Here is an 18,025-nt window from a genome sequence, read left to right on the forward strand (position 1 = left end):
GTAGTCATCCAAAAATATACTCAAGTAAAAAAGTATTTGTTGAAAAGAATACGCAAGTAGCGAGTAACATTGTGAGTAACTGCTTACAATGTCATTTTTTAAAATACTGGTATATTTTCTTTCTCAGCACAACTTCATCTATATGAAGTATTATTATACCGTACTATGGCCTATTACATGATCATATTAGGCCAAACCAAAAAGATGACAGAAAATGAGAGACAGCGAGAACGAAAAGTGGTATTTGGTATGTGGCAAAATTGATTTTGCCATGTGGAATTTTTTTGGGCATGCGGCAAAATGTATTCAGGGATGTGGCATTTTTTTGGTATGTGGCAAAATGGATTTTGGAATGTGGAACTTTGTCATGTGGCATTTTTTTGGTATGTGGCAAAATGGATTTTGGCATGTGGCCCTTTTTTTGCCATGTGGCTTTTTTTTTTTGGTATGTGGCAAAATAGATTTTTCCATGTGGCATTTTTTTTTTTTGCCATGTAGCATTTATTGTATGTGTAAAAATGTATTTTGGCATGTGGCATTTTTTTTCGCCATGTGGCATTTTTTGGTATGTGCCAAAATGGATTTTGGCATGTGGCACTTTTTTTGCCATGTGGCATTTTTTTTTGCCATGTGGCAAAATGGATTTTGGCATGTGGCACTTTTTTCGCCATGTGGCCTTTTTTTTGCCATGTGGCAAAATGGATTTTGGCATGTGGCACTTTTTTCGTCATGTGGTATTTGTTTTGGTATGTGGCAAAATTAATTGTGGCATGTGGCATTTTTCTTACCATGTGGCATTTTTTTTTTGATGTGGCAAAATTAATTTTCCATGTGGCAAAATGTATTTTGGCATGTGGCATTTTTTTTGCCATGTGGCACTTTTTTTGGGGGGGGGGTATGTGGCAAAATGGATTTTGGCATGTGGCACTTTTTTACCATGTGGCATTTTTTTTGTATGGAGCAAACTGTATTTTGGATTTGTTGCATTTTTTGGGACATGTGGCATTTTTTAAAATATATATAGCAAAATGGATTTTGGTATGTGGCATTGAATTTTTGGTATGTGGCATTTTTTTTTTTTGTACATGGCATTTTTGCAGGCCATTCACATCCATGCCATTGATGGCTATGCCAGTTGAATGTCAATGTGATGTAATGCAAAGTGTATGGTCAAAAATCACAACCACAAGTTTTTCTGCCATTCAAAATGAATGGAGAATTTAGACGTTTATAGCCGTCAATGGCATAGCCTGACTTGGGTGCCAGTTGAATATCAAAGTACTGTAATGTAAAGTGTATGGTCAAAAATCACATCCACACAGGGTTTTCTGCCATTGAAAATAAACGGAAAATTTGGACATGCACAGCCGTCAACGGCATAGACGTGCATGGCCTGCAAAAATGCCATATACCAAAAAAAAAATGCCACATGCCTAAATCCACTTTGCCACATACACCCCAAAAAATGCAACATGGCAAAAAAAATGCCACATGCCAAAATCTATTTTGCCACATACCAAAAAAATGCCACATGCCAAAATACATTTTGTCACATGGCAAAAAAAAAAAATGCCACATGCCAAAATACATTTTGCCACATAGCCAAAAAATGCCACATGCCAAAATACATTTTGCCACATGGCGAAAAAAATGCCACATGCCAAAATACATTTTGCCACATGGCCATAAAATGCCACATGCCAAAATACATTTTGCCACATATCAAATATTACTTTTCGTCCTTGGCCCTGCTGCACAAAATTGATCACATTCAGACCTGAACAACACTATGAAAAATCACCCGCCAAAAAGCATGAGGGCCCTCTAATGGGGACAAAACATTGTTACCTCTCATTGTTATAATGGACTCATTTGGTTATTGTTGTTACGTCTCATTGACTCAATGACGTAAATGCGTCGACGAGCACAACATCCCGGCGACGATTAAAGGCGAGTTAAAAAATATATAAATATGCGTGAAAAGTTGAGAATGGCGAACGCTAGCTAGAGGGGAAAGCGGCACAAAGCCCAAAAAGCAATATCAGATCGGGACGTCACTAATTGTCACAACCCTAGTTTAAAAAAAATAAAAACAAGACAGTCTGCAATGAGAGCCGGAAGCTCTTATTTTGTCATCAGGAAACAGGAAGTGACAGATTTATTAATGCCAAGATAAATTCAGATCACCTTTACTTTGTTCTCATATCTGATCCTGCTACACTACAGACAAAATTGCAATTTGTTTGTTGTGCTGAAAGTGTCAAAGGTTGTTTATAGTCCATTTGCATTAAATCACAGCCATAAAAAAACACTTTATTGATCAGAAATGCAAATAGATGTGTATCTTTCTGCCGCAGCAGCGGTAAATAAAATCCACGAGGGATTTCCGTGCACTTATGTAAATGTTCTCATTGCAGGAATCGAGCTGTAGATTCTCGTCGTGACTGCGAGATGCCACTTTACTCGTTCTAAAGAAAGCGAAACTAAAAATAAATTATCGTTCTCCACCGAGTTGTGGTGTGTGTGTGTTTTTGAAATGCTGCTAAAGATTGCCACCCCTCTGCCCCACACGCCTTAATTAGCAGAACCACAGCGAGGGATTAAGTGAGCGATTAGGCACCGCAAGCGTGACCGCCCTCAAAAGAAGCAAAGCCACCGCTGCATGAGTTAGGCAAAAAAATAAAAAACCAAATCTCAATTGTAGCGATTAATATGCGGCTGTGATCTTACGGTTATTGTGAAAACATCTGCAGTGTGTCGTGACACTTTTCCAAAATTATTTTCATCATGCATTAAGAGTCAATCAATTTCTTTCCGCTCACATGCAAAGACGGGTTCACAATTTACGGTGCACCATGTATCTAGAACTTGAGTAATTAAGATGAAATTCTTGGGAAGATACTATTATGCGGTTCTATTCCCAACATATAATTTTCAGATTTTTTTTCCCATCCACTTTTTCGACGCGCCGGACAGTCCACGAGCTTTGACCGATTCTCACTGTTGGACTAGCTGTCCAATGCATTTTGACTGGGAAGGGAACGTCAGCTAATAAGTTAACACAGACAATATTCTAGTGGAAAATTTTGGTAGGATTCATTTATCAAATAGCGACATCTTTTTAAAATGATATAGCGATTCTTGGCGGGCTGACGATTTGAAACATTCCAAATGGGATAAAGAACCAAACTGTGACAAAGGGGGCTTTAAATTCATAGTATGATGTATATAAATGTCGGTCTGTACCGTTTCGCTGATCCAGATGCGTCTTCATGTTGCACAGCTCTCCTTTAATGTCACCAGGCACCTCCATGCCCAACTTCTGGTAGAAGTCTCGCTGCTTCTTTATCTCCGCTTGAGGATCGACAAGAGAAAACATGATCTTCATCCATGCATCTGTGAATCTATATACTATGTATTATATTATTTAAAAAAAACCATACATACCCTCTTGAAGACCAGGTACCAACTTATAAACAATATCTTGCATTGTTCTGTCATGGCTGCCAAGAAGAAAAAAATATTGAATTTGTACTGTAGCAATATAGCTAATACTCCCCATGTATAATATTCATATTTTACTTTGACCAATTCACACCGTTGTCAAGTTGAAATGTTCAATAATTTCCACGACGAGAGCTCCATTTCAATTTTGTGTCTAACGTTTAGGATTGCAGCAAAAAAAAATGCAGGTTTGTACATAGTACATATACAGTGGGGAGAACAAATATTTGATAAACTGCCAATGAGTTTTCCCATTGGCAGTGTATCAAATACTTGTTCTCCCCACTGTAAGTATATAAAGTATATATATATAAGTATATGGACGGACGGACAGATGAATGGAATGTATATATAAGCATATGTATGTATGTATGTATGGATGTATGTATGTATGTATGGATGGATGGATGGATGGATGGATGGATGGATGGATGGATGGATGGAATGTATATATAAGCATATGTATGGATGTATGGATGGATGGATGGATGGATGGATGGATGGATGGATGGATGGATGGATGGGAGTGGCAGAATTGGGGGTCTCAGAGTGGAACTTCAAGTCACCTGAGTGTTTTCCGCCATAAGCATATGGAGTGCATATATATATATGGATGGATGGGTTTATACATAAACGGATGGATGGATGGATGGATGAATTTATACATAAACGGATGGATGGATGGATGGATGAATTTATACATAAACGGATGGATGGATGGATGGATGGATGAATTTATACATAAACGGATGGATGGATGGATGGATGGATGGATGGATGGATGGATGGATGGATGGATGGATGGATGGATGGATGGATGGATGGATGGATGGATGGATGGATGGATGGATGGATGGATGGATGGATGGATGGATGGATGGATGGATGGATGGATGGATGGATGGATGGATGGATACATAAACGGATGGATGGATGGATTTATACATAAACGGATGGATGGATGAATTTATACATAAACGGATGGATGGATGGATGGATGGATGGATGGATGGATGGATGGATGGATGGATGGATGGATGGATGGATGGATGGATGGATGGATGGATGGATGAGTTTATACATAAACGGATGGATGGATGAGTTTATATATAAGCGGATGGATGGATGAGTTTATATATAAGCGGATGGATGGATGAGTTTATATATAAGCGGATGGATGGATGGATGGATGGATGGATGGATGGATGGATGGATGGATGGATGGATGGATGGATGGATGGGTTTATACATAAACGGATGGATGGATGGATGAATTTATACATAAACGGATGGATGGATGGATGGATGAATTTATATATAAACGGACGGATGGATGGATGAATTTATATATAAACGGACGGATGGATGGATGAATTTATATATAAACGGACGGATGGATGGATGAATTTATATATATATGGATGGATGGATGGATGGATGGATGGATGGATAGTATACAAGCCCACTTTGCAGGGCACTTCAGGGCAAATGAAACGCAGTTCAAAAGTACATGAATGCTTAAACCAATATTTTTGAAGGGCGGCACCCTGTGACAGCATCCAGTCACTACTCACGATCTTACATTATCATCAGACCTGAATCACAGTGATCTATTTCACTAGGTACTGACCAGTGATTTAAGACTTCATTTGTTAAAAAAAAAAAAAAAGGATGGCACCTTACAACTCAGTGGATTTTTTTAATTACAATATTTTAGAACTGCCAGATTAGTTTGCTATAAACATTTTCTATTGTGTACATTTGATTTTTGTCTGTGCGTCACTCACCCAATGTACTGCAGTGGATGGCTCTGATGAATAACAATTCTGCATGTGGGACATGTGTTGTTCTCTTCTAGATACTTCACAAGGCAGCTTCGACAGACTGCATACAGACAAAAATATCAACAATTCTTTTACATCATGCTTTTAGAATAAATTCGTTGCATGGGTTCTACATTTGAAATGCGAGGTCACTGACTTAAGACATATTCCTGAGGACAGCTTTCTATAGCTCAAGGTGTCCAACATTTAATCTGTGATGGGCACTTTCAGAAAAATTGAAGGGTACAAGGGCAAACATGAAATCCTTCCATATCATTCAGCATTAATATGTACAGTATGTATTAAAATTTAAAAGTGTAACTGTATTTGTATTTCTCCCGTACCGTCATGGAACGTCATCACGGTTCGATGAACGCAGTCAGACAGCAAATATGTTGAAGTTTAAAAAAAAAAAAAAAAGATCCATGTTAGTTGGTCCTCTTCTAATCCATGGGGCGATAGACGTAATGCGCATAAACCAACAACTGACAAAAAAAAACTGGGGGAAAAAAAAAAAACCAAAACAGACTGTTCACTTCCTGTTGATTTTAAAGCATTTTAGGGTCACTTCCCATAGATATCGTGTCACTTCCTGTTCATACTGCGTCACTTCCTGTTAATTTGGGGGCTTTTCAGGGTCACTTCCTTTTTAATTTGAGGCATCTCGGACATCCTGTCGATATGGGTCAGTTCCTGAGGATTTGGAGGCATTTCGGGTTCACTCCCTGAGTCCCTGTACATATTGGGTCATTTCCTGTTGATTTTGGGGCATTTTAGGTTACTTCTTGTTGAATTTTTAGACATTTCCGGGTCACTTCCTATTGATTTTGAGACATTCCAGCGTCACTTCCTGTGGATTTCGAGGCATTCCAGGTGCATTTCCTGTTAATTTTAAGGCATTCCAGGGTCACTTCCTGTTAATTTTAACAATAGAAAACCCAGCAGAGGCCAACTTGGCCTTTCCTAAGACAAACACTCCTAATATTCCCTAGCAGTGGCTGATATGGCCTCTTCTCCGTGACTCGTGATAGTTTGTGTCAGTTTGAGTCATGCTACATTTATTCAATTACATTTATTCATGAAGTTTGACACTTTTTACACATTTTTTAATTCACTTGTCCTATCCTCCACACATAACGACAGAAAGAATGGCCCAAATGTGTACATTGTTTTGAAGAAAGAAAAATAGCGTTTTAGAACTGCAATTTGAGTGAAAAGCAGGAACTGTGTCTATAGTTTAGAAGGACTGAATCAGGGACATGGAGTATGGATTGTGGTCATTGTGTCTGAAGTTAATGTATGTCTAGCGGTTGCATTTCCATATGAACGGCTGTGGTCTGCCCGACAACGACTTGCCAATTCAAAAGCACTTCGGTCATTTTTGCCAGCTCTGGGTTTTCCGGGGGAGAGGCCATATTGGCCATTGTTTGGGACTAGTAGGAGTACCAGAATTCTCTGGGACTTCTTGTGTTAAGGCATTTCAGGGTCCCTTCCTACTCATACCAGGTCATTTCTGTTGATTTTTGAAGCATTCTAGGGTCACTTCCTGTTGTTTTTGAGACATTCCAGGGTCACTTCCAGTTAAATTTTTGACAATTAATGGTCACCTCCTGTTGATTTTGGGACATTCCAGCATCACTTCCTGTTGATTTTTGGACATTCCAGCGTCACTTCCTGTGGATTTTGAGGCATTCCAGGGTCACTTCCTGTGGATTTAGAGATATTACAGTGTCACTTCCTGTTAATTTTGAGGCATGTCAGGGTCACTTCCTACTCATAACGGGTCATTTCTGTTGATTTTGAGGCATTTTCGGGTCACTTCCTGTTGATTTTAAGACATTCCAGGGTCATTTCCTGTTGATTTTGAGATATTCCAGGGTCACTTCTTATTGATTTTGAGATATTCCACGGTCACTTCCTGGTGATTTTGAAGCATACCAGGGTCACTTCCAATTGAAATGGGAAATTTCAGGGTCAATTTTTGTTGATTTTGAGACATTCCAGGGTCACTTCTTATTGATTTTGAGATATTCCAGGGTCACTTCTTATTGATTCTGAGATATTCCAGTGTCACTTCTTATTGATTTTGAGATATTCCACGGTCACTTCCTGGTGATTTTGAAGCATACCAGGGTCACTTCCAATTGAAATGGGAAATTTCAGGGTCAATTTTTGTTGATTTTGAGACATTCCAGGGTCACTTCCTATTCATTCGGGGTCACTTCCTGTTGATTTTGAGGCATTCCAGAGTCACTTCCTATTCATTCCGGGTCACTTCCTGTTGATTTTGAGGCATTCCAGGGTCACTTCCTGTTTACTTTGAGACATGCCAAGGTACTTCCTGTTGAATTTGATGCATTCCAGGGTCACTTCCTGTTGATTTAGAGGCATTTCAGGGTCACTTCTTATTCATACCGGGTAATTTCCTGTTGATTTTGAGGCATTTTATGGTCACTTCCTGTCGATTTTAAGATATTACAGCATCACTTCCTGTTAATTTTGAGGCATTCCAGGGTCACTTCCTATTCATACCGGTGCACTTCTGTTGACTTTAAAGCATTCCAGGGTCACTGCCTGTTAATTTTGAAGCTTTCCAGGGTCACTGCCTGTTAATTTTGAGGCATTCCAGGGACAATACCTGTTGATTTTGAAGCCTTCTAGGGTCACTTTTTGTTTATTTTGAGGAATTCTAGGGTCACATCCTGTAGATTTTGAGGCAACCCAGGGTCACTTACTATTCATACTGGGTCACTTCCTGTTGATTTGGGGCCATTACCAGGTCACTTCCTGTTGATATCAGGACACTTAGTTGTATTTTTTATGCACGAAATGAATGATGAATAGGTCCATTGGAATTGAATGGGAAAATTTGTCCATGACAAACAAATGGGTTTGGTTTGGCAAATTTTGGCCGAACTGTACATTTTTAGCAATACTATATACATAGGACATTTGTGCCCTTAGCATGGTGAATTTCTTTCAAGTGCATGTGACACGAAAAAGCATGTTTATTTCATAATACACGCTGTATTTTATGCTCCTGAATGATATGGACCACTTGGATGTGTGTGGAAGCGATCGCTATATTTATTTAGTTTTTTGAATCCCGCGCCATGAAAATGAGTGCCTTCCGGCTTCGGTCTTGCATTGAGGAGGAGGGCGCTGTGACGTGTACGGGAAAAGGACTCCTCTTCACTATACAGCCTACTGTTGTGTATGAGGACAAAGGATTCAGCTGATTTTTCAGATTAATATGTTTATTTTTCGCATCACGCCAGCCAAACGGCTGCAGAAAAATCTTGCTGTATGAGGGAGAGGCGTGTGCGCCTTTTTGGAGTTTCAAAAGGTTCCCATTCACCGTGGATATTGGCCAAAACAAGCCCTACTACTGTGGGACCACTGGACTTACGAGGAAGTGAGTAAACATCTTGTTTTGTATTATGTCAAATACGAATACGGCGATTACAAAGTAAACACTACAAACTTTCTTTAAACAAAGGACTACTTACGTTTGATCATTGATAGGCATGTAAAAAGCTCTCCTCATGCACATTAGCTGCACGTTAGCTGCACAACAACTGCAGCCGCCCTCCTCCGGGAAACGAGCTGTAAATTGCTCTCCGCCGGATGGTTTGCTGATCCGCGAAGACAATCGACAACCCAGTCGTCATGTCAAATAATCCGGGCTAGTTATGTGTGATTTTCCGCTTCGAAGACTTTGAAATAGAGATGTCCCGAGGCATCCTGATCGATCGGGTCCGATCACGTCATTTTCAAAGTATCGGAATCGGCAAAAAATTATCGGACATGCCTTTTTTCAAGATATATATATATTTTTTTATTAAATCGGTTTCTAATTGTATTTAACGTTACAGACGTAATATGTTACACTCATCCAGAGTATTTAGTTTAGGCTTAAGGTTAAGGGTTATCAAATTTATCCCGTTAATGACGGTAATTAATTTTTAAAAAAATTTATCACGTTAAAATATTTAATGCAATTAACGCATGCTCTGCATTACCCTCTCACGCATTGTCGTGTTCAATCTGTAATGGCGCCGTTTTACATATATATAGAGCTAAAAGGCAGCGTAAAATGAGTAGAGTGAATTTTGGCATTTCCCAACGCAGAGAAGATATATCAATTGGTACCACTGCGCACAGTCATGGTTGCACTTCCCATCATGCATTTGGGTATAAGTTAAATGGCTACAGTATCATTTATTTAAAGCTCAACAAATACACTAGATGGCAATATTTAGTCACAATATACAAAGTCACATTTATCCTTTAAGAATTACAAGTCTTTCTATCCGTGGATCCCTCTCACAGAAAGAATGTTAATAATGTAAATGCCATCTTGAGGATTTATTGTCACAATAAACAAATACAGTACTTATGTACTGTATTTGTTTATTGAGTTTTATTCATTGTTTTCTTAATGCATTGCCAAAATGTATGTCATCGGGAAAAATTAACGGGAATGATTGGAATTGAATCGGGAGCAAAAAAAAAAGCAATCGGATCGGGAAGTATCGGGATCGGCAGATACTCAAACTAAAACGATCGGGAGCAAAAAAACATGATCGGAACAACCCTACTTTGAAACATCACTCAGTTCGGGTTAGCATGTCGGCTAGCTGTCACGCCTCTTGGTTTGTTTACATTATCCGAAGCCGGGGAAGGGAAATGACATATGTCCGATTTAGATGTCATAAAATATTGTTCGGGAGGTGTGACAGTAAAGTTGAAGTCGACACTTTTGACCATTATGGAGTAATTTTGCCATGCTGTCCTGAATAAGTGTGTTTTTATTATTTCTAGGGCTGTCAAACGATTAAAATTTTTAATCGAGTTAATTACAGCTTAAAAATTAATTAATCTTAATTAATCGCAATTCAAAAACCATCTATAAAATATGCCATATTTTTCTGTAAATTATATATATATTCTGTAAAATAAATTGTTGGAATGGAAAGATAAGACACAAGATGGGTATATACATTCAACATACGGTACATAAGGACTGTAGTGGGCATTTCACTCTACTGTCATTTAAATCTGTCTATGGTGTCCTCACTCTGAAGCGTCTACTATTTCCCAAAGCTAGACAGCTAGTGAACGACGCCTTAATAATCAGACTTCTTCCTTTTTCATCTGATTTATTAATAAAATAGCCTCAAACCATTGTCCTCTCTAGACAGTCGTAAAACTACAAAAAAAAGTACACAAGCATTGCATTAGCAACAACGTTAGCTTACAGGTTCACTAAACATAAACAAAAAGTGTCTCATACAAAAAATATAACATTTCGCTTACTAACATAATATGTACATTCTTCACAACAACCATACTTACGGACAAATCTTGTCCAAGGATCATATAAGCACAACATTACAACGTAGGCGTCAGCCCGAGACGTCGTGCAGCCATATTTAACTGGCAAGAAAACAACAAACCATGTCGCAAAGCGACCACAAGAGTTCGCTGTTAGACAGCACAAAAAACCTTGCTGTAAAACTTACCTAAAGGCAGAATACTGTCTGAGCGGGACATGTGCATTAATTGCGTCAAATATTTTAACGTGATTAATTTAAAAAATTAATTACCGCGTGTTAACGCGATAATTTTGACAGCCCTAATTATTTCATATTCCATTTAGCACAAGACTGTTATTTGTCATGACCATGCCATTTATTTAGCAGTTGGGGAAAATACTTGGATAAAAAGAATATCCTGTAAAAATATTGGAGTAGAGAGACTGAAACAATGACATTTTGCGGCTGTCTTCGTCGCGTTTTCCTCCCCACCTCAATGGGCTGTATAGTAAAACCGATGAACCCAATCTCCCGCTGACGTCATCCACCTGTTGGGGACGCTTGAGCCCTATAATGGTAGGCGTGGCTAACCGGCAGATTAAAAAACTAATTTCTCGTCATCTGCGCTTTGCTAAATTGTTGTATATAGTCGAATCGTCTCAAAATATGATTCTAATTCACATAATAATGCTATTTAAGACTTTTTTTCTCCTGTCGTATGCTCTTTAACGTATGAATGATGTTATCTGGACAAGTATTGTAGGGCGAGTAGCGTTTAGAAATTCCACTTTTTAGTCTAAAATCCCATGTTTTGTGGCAAAAAAAGGAATATTATAGAAGGTAGCTTTTGCATTACATCTAACTTCTCCCCTTTCCAAGCGCGGCGACACATTTGAACGGCACGGCGATGATTTAGCGCCCCTCTTACAACAAACCTCTCTACGCTTGACCGGTCTTCTATGAGAGACGCTGCTTCAAATGAGAGCTCGATTGCAGTCAGACAGCTGCAGTGGGCCGACGTGACCTGAATGTCTCTTTTGGAAAGACTCCTGGGAAGTCTGTGTGAAGTGCTAGGACGCTCTCTAGCGGACACGAGAGGAATGTGCATGTTCGTGTCAGCGTGTGCGTTGTACATACACGTGTGCAAACACTCCGTGACGGTGGTGGCGTCGATCAGGTAGCCGTCGCACAGCCGACACGTGATGTGGGCGTTGATGTGACAGAGCTTGATCTTCCTCGTCAGCATGTCGGGGTTCTGAAAAACATGAGATAAAGTAAGATTCCCTGTTGTAGTCATGGTAACAGCATCCAGACGCTGGCTCCATTGATAATAATGAAGTAATACTGCCATCTTGTGGAAGAAGAGAGAAGAGGATAGGATAGTATTGTGCAAAAATGATCATCTCTGCAGGAGCAGTGTGACAATATATCAAAAGGTGAACAATACTTTGTAACCCAATCCTTTAGGGAGATTTCTCGGTCACCCCCTGTTCTGTAACCCAAAATCATCAAGAAGTGACCCATAAATGCCCCAAAATCAACAGGCGGTGACTGAAAATCAACAGCGAATGACCTGAAATGCACCCAGATTAAACTCATTGCTTGCCATAGACCGCCGTAGACGTACTATCCATTTGGAGAGGGAGGGATTGCAGCGAATGAATGGCGCTGCCACCCTCCCAGTTCAAATGGGTTGTTTTTCTGTTTATTAGTTGTTTTGTAGAATGATTTCCCGACTAGTTGATGTCATCGATGACGTAAATGCGTCGACGAGCACAACATCCCGTCGACGGTTAATGAACGGTTAAAAAAATATACTGTATTTAGTCAACCACTAATTGTGCAAGTTCTCGCACTTGAAAATATCAGAGAGGCCTGTAATTGTCAACATGGGTAAACCTCAACCATGAGAGACAGAATGTGGGAAAAAAACAGAAAATCACATTGTTTGATTTTTAAAGAATTCATTTGCTAATCATGGTGGAAAATAAGTATTTGGTCAATACCAAAAGTTCATCTCAATACTTTGTTGGCAATAACGGAGGCCAAACGTTTTCTGTAACTCTTCACAAGCTTTTCACACACTGTTGCTGGTATTTTGGCCCATTCCTCCATGCAGATCTCCTCTAGAGCAGTGATGTTTTGGGGCTGTCGTTGGGCAACACGGATTTTCAACTCCCTCCACTGATTTTCTATGGGGTTGGAGACTGCCTAGGCCACTCCAGGACCTTGAAAAGCTTCTTACGAAGCCACTCTTTTGTTGCCCTGGCTGTGTGTTTGGGATCATTGTCACGCTGAAAGACCCAGCCACGTCTCATCTTCAATGCCCTTGCTGACGGAAGGAGATTTTCACTCAAAATCTCTCGATACATGGCCCCATTCATTCTTTCCTTTACACATATCAGTCGTCCAGGTCCCTTTGCAGAAAAACAGCACCAAAGCATGATGTTTCCATCCCCATGCTTCACAGTGGGTATGCTGTTCTCCGGATGCAGTTCGGTATTCTTTCTCCTCCAAACACGAGAACCTGTGTTTCCACCAAAAAGTTCTATTTTGGTTTCATCTGACCATAACACATTGTCCCAGTCCTCTTCTGGCTCATCCAAATGCTCTCTAGCGAACCGTAGACGGGCCTGGACGTGTACTGGCTTCAGCAGGGGGACACTTCTGGCAGTGCAGGATTTGAGTCCCTGGCGGCGCATTGTGTTACTGATAGTAGCCTTTGTTACTGTGGTCCCAGCTACTATAGGTCATTCACTAGGTCCCCCCGTGTGGTTCTGGGATTTTTGCTCACCGTTCTTGTTATCATTTTGACGCCACGGGGTGAGATCTTGCATGGAGCCCCAGATCGAGGGAGATTATCAGTGGTCTTGCATGTCTTCCATTTTCTAATAATTGCTCCCACAGTTGATTTCTTTACATCACTTGCAGATTCAGTCTTCCCAGCCTGGTGCAGGTCTACAATTTTGTCTCTGGTGTCCTTCGACAGCTCTTTGGTCTTGGCCATAGTGGAGTTTGGAGTGTGACTGACTGAGAGTGTGGACAGGTGTCTTTTATACCGATAATGAGTTAAAACAGGTGCCATTAATACAGGTACCGAGTGGAGCCTCGTTAGACCTCGTTAGAAGAAGTTAGACCTCTTTGACAGACAGAAATCTTGCTTGTTTGTAGGTGACCAAATACTTATTTTCCACTCTAATTTAGAAATAAATTCTTTAAAAATCAAACAATGTGATTTTCAGTTTTTTTTCCCCCACATTCTCATGGTTGAGGTTTACCCATGTTGACAATTACAGGCCTCTCTAATCTTTTCAAGTAGGAGAACTTGCACAATTGGTTGTTGACTAAATACTTGTTTGCCCCACTGTAAATGCTCTAAAATGAACAGCAAGTAACGTGTAAATGCCCTGAAAATCAATCAATCAATCAATCAAATTTATTTATATAGCCCTTTACAAAACCCGAAAGGTCCCCAAAGTGCTTTACAACAAAGACAAATATGGCACATAGTAAATAAAAGGCAGGAAAGTATTATACAATGACATTAGGAAGAAAAGAAAAGAAAAAAGAAACGAAACAGCGAATCAAGATCAGTCAGACAGCAAACAAAACAATAAAACAGATAAAATCCGAAAACATTAAAAACCCTAAAGAAATAAAACCAGGCTAAACTAATCTTGGGGAAAGGCGAGTCTAAAAAGGTGTGTCTTTAAACGAGATTTAAAAAGGCCCAAATTTGTAGTGGTGCGGATTTCAGGGGGAAGACTATTCCATAACCTAGGTGCAGCAACCGCAAAAGATCGGTCTCCCCACTGTTTGAGTTTGGACCTTGGGACTTGCAAATGAAGTTGGCCGGTAGAGCGAAGACTCCTGCCAGAGTTACGGATGGTTAAAATTTCTGATAAGTAAGAAGGAGCCTGGCCATTGATAGAATTAAAAACAAACAGTAAAAGTTTAAAATCAATTCTAAAATGGACTGGAAGCCAGTGGAGCGATGATAGCACGGGGGTAATATGTTCACGTCTAGGTGTATCTGTTAAAAATCGAGCAGCAGCATTTTGAACAAGTTGGAGACGAGAAACCGAGGATTTAGAAAGACCAACATAAAGTGCGTTGCAGTAATCCAGCCTTGAGCTTATAAAAGCGTGAATTGCTTTTTCCAGGTCGTGGCGAGTAAGAAAAGGCTTCACTTTGGCCAAGAGACGGAGCTGGAAAAAACTTGCTCTTACAACAGAACTAATCTGTTTTTCAAAGTTGAGCCTGCAATCGAATATCACTCTGAGATTTTTAACATGTGTTTTAAAAAAGGGAGCCAGAGTGCCAGGGTTGGGCTCAAGGGCATTTAACATAGAAGGTGTGCCAAAAGTAATATATTCAGTTTTGCTTTCGTTAAGATGTAAAAAGTTTTGCGCTAGCCACTGCTTCACATCGGATATGCACTCCAAAATCAGACACAATGACTGTGAATGCTCTGGTTTCGAACGTTCCCAGTCTAAATGGATTGGGCTATGAGCACCGTCAATCGCAGCCTTAGAGTTAACTTAGACACTATTAAGGTGGAAGATTTTGGTACCATTAGTTGTTGGATCCTTTTTTTTTTTTTTTTTTTTTTTTTTTAAAACATTGACACCTTTTTAAAACGATATCTCGATTCTTGGCAAGAGCATATCGATAACCTTTTGGGATACAAAGTATCACGATATATCACCATTTCGATATTTTGTCACACTCCTATATGACAATATATCAAAAGGTGATGTTTCGCAATAATTTGTAACCCAAAAGGTTTTCGATGTGTTCCCACCGAGAATCGATATATCGCTTTAAAAAGGTTTCAATGTTTAAAAAAGAAAAAAATGAACCAACAAGTGACTACCAAAATCTTCCACCACAATAGTGTCTCTTAACTATATGGCTGCCATTAACAGCCGTAGACGCCCAATCCATTTAGACTGGGACAGAATGAACGTTTGTTCATTCGAAACCAAAAGCATTTTTAGTCAGTCTTCCCGATTTCTGGGGCGTTTACAGGCACTTCCTGTTGAGTTTTGAATCGCTGGCTAATCATTTGAGGAGATTCCCAGGTCACTTTATGTTGTGTAACCCAAAATCAACAGGAAGTGAGCCATAAATGCCTCAAAATCAACAGGAAGTGCCTGAAATGCCCCCGGATTAAACTAATTGCTTGCCACTGACCACCGTAGCCGTCCAATCCGTTTCGAGTGGGAGGGATTGCATCGAATGAACGACACTGCCACCCTACCAGTTCAAATGCGTTGGGTGTCTACTAGTGGTAAACTTAAAGCTTGTTTTGCAGAATGATTTCCTGACTAGAGCTGTCCCGACGAGTCGACGTCATCGATGACTTAAATGCGTCAACGGGTTAATGAAGGGTTAACAAAATATATGCGTGGAAAGTTGAGAATGACGCTCTGTATGCAAACGGGGAAGGCGGCACAAAGCCAAAAAAGCGCACCAGAGTGGCCAAAACATTGACTTATTTCAACAAAACTGTAGTGGCTACCACTACCACAATTTAATGTTTCAAGATTTAGTTAATTTTTTATGTGATATTTTTGGGACATGTATTTTCTAATGGGTGCACACTTTAGTTAATATTTGTCTGAATGTTTACTGGATTTTATTTTCTAATTTGAGGTAACGACCACAGCTGTGTAAGATCTGGCACCTACCATTCTGGAGGGGGATAATTAAGTTGATTTAATGATTTTTGGGGGTCAAGTTTTCCCTGATAGTTTAAATGCACATTGTTTAAAGTGAATGTATGTAATTTTTCCATATGTTGTTTTAGGCGGAAAACACAGACAAGGCTGAAAAAGCAGTTTCTGCCCTTACACTAGTGATGTTACGCTCGAAGCAGACGCTCGAGACAAGTGTCGAGCGCTCGCGGCTGAAGTATCACGAATCAGTCGTCCCGATGTCTCGCTGGATCCAGTGGAACAGCTCGTGACGTCACACTCGAAGCAGACGCCCGACAAATGTCGAGCGCTCGCGGCAACAAGTATTCCGATAAGTTGTACTGATGTCTCGCTTCATTCAGTGGAAAAACACCTGGCCGCGAAAGCAAAGCGATGTGATGTCACACGCGTGTCGGCCGTGACCGTGAACGTGTCACTCAGGTAAGCGAGGGGTCGAGTCAGTCAAACTCACAATTCTTATAAAAAAGGGATATATCCCTCAAAATGTTGTGGGTTGTGAGGAGAGCTTTTGCGCGCATTACGTCACATTGAGAACGAGGGAGAGTAAAGTGAAATTAGATCAGATTACACCAGGGGTGTCCAAACTTTTTGCAAAGGGGGCCAGATTTGGCGTGGTAAAAATGTGGGGGGCCAACCTTGGCTGACGTCCTTTACAGAGAACAATATATTTAAGCAAAATTTAGCAAGGCATTCAGCGTGTCACATTTGCTTTATTATTTTTTTAATGAAGAATTTCAACATCATCATCCCGCAACTAGCCTTTGTGGCGTTCTCTTTCGACTCTCGGGCTCTTGCGAAATACTACTGCTGTGAAATTAAACTAGCTTCAAGTTACTTCAATTTCTCGCTGCGTATTTTCCCTGTAATCTTGTCGTACATGTCGGCGTGTCTTGCTTGGTAATATCGCCTCACATTTAAATCTTTAAAAACAGTGTGTCTCTTTACAAATGAGGCAAGACACAGTTGTTGCGTATTTTAGTGAAGAAATAGTCCAATTTCCACCTATCCTTGAAGCATCGGCCGTCACAGTCAACTTTCTTTTTTTTTGTTGATTGTCGCCATTTTAGAAAATGGAAGTAATGGGTCACACGGAGTAATTTTGCTTAGCCCTTAAATACTTGCAACATGAAGCAATTATCAGAGAATCCCAAAATTTGAAAAATAAGGTCCCAATGAAACATATTTTTCAAATTTGTAAAAAGAAAAGTCAAAATGAATATGTGTAATAAGTGCTCTAATATCTATAACCCATGCTAAATCACGTTTTTTTCTCATGGAACTTGCAGATGCATGTGTTGACTTGCATCCATCTTTTTTTCAAAAAGAAATGTCAAAATTCTAAATTAGTCTCAAAATCATTAAATTTTAGGTGTATCAAATGTGATACATTTGGCAATAAAGGGTTAAAGTGCTGCTGCTTTTTAGTGGGTAAATGAGGAGAAGCATTTCGTGTGTAAGCTACTTCATATGCTGGTTGCAGTACTGCTGACCAATTTATTAAGTCTGTGTGCAGGCCAGATGTTATTGATTTTATGACAGAGGCTGGGGGCCGGATGAAATTTGACCACGGGCCGCATTTGGCCCCCGGGCCGGACTTTGGACATGTCTGGATTACACATTAGATTAATTTGCAAATGCACATAGTATAGGCATTCATTGA

At 39.9% G+C, this 18,025-nt stretch overlaps 1 protein-coding gene across 1 annotated transcript in view; it reads right to left on the reverse strand.

Moving 5' to 3' along the window:
• The window catches only part of LOC130923705 (polycomb group RING finger protein 3), a 60,576-nt gene that overhangs the window by 11,927 nt on the left and 30,624 nt on the right, over positions 1-18,025 (reverse strand). Inside the window, exons 3-6 of the mRNA XM_057849620.1 lie at positions 11,783-11,900; positions 5,292-5,388; positions 3,448-3,503; positions 3,247-3,354 (exon numbers count right to left, since the gene is read on the reverse strand). Of these exons, the coding sequence (XP_057705603.1) occupies positions 3,247-3,354; positions 3,448-3,503; positions 5,292-5,388; positions 11,783-11,900 (379 nt within the window). The remainder of the gene's footprint in view (positions 1-3,246; positions 3,355-3,447; positions 3,504-5,291; positions 5,389-11,782; positions 11,901-18,025) is intronic.

This window comes from Corythoichthys intestinalis, chromosome 11 (genome assembly GCF_030265065.1).
Source record: "Corythoichthys intestinalis isolate RoL2023-P3 chromosome 11, ASM3026506v1, whole genome shotgun sequence".
Lineage (NCBI taxonomy): Eukaryota > Metazoa > Chordata > Actinopteri > Syngnathiformes > Syngnathidae > Corythoichthys > Corythoichthys intestinalis.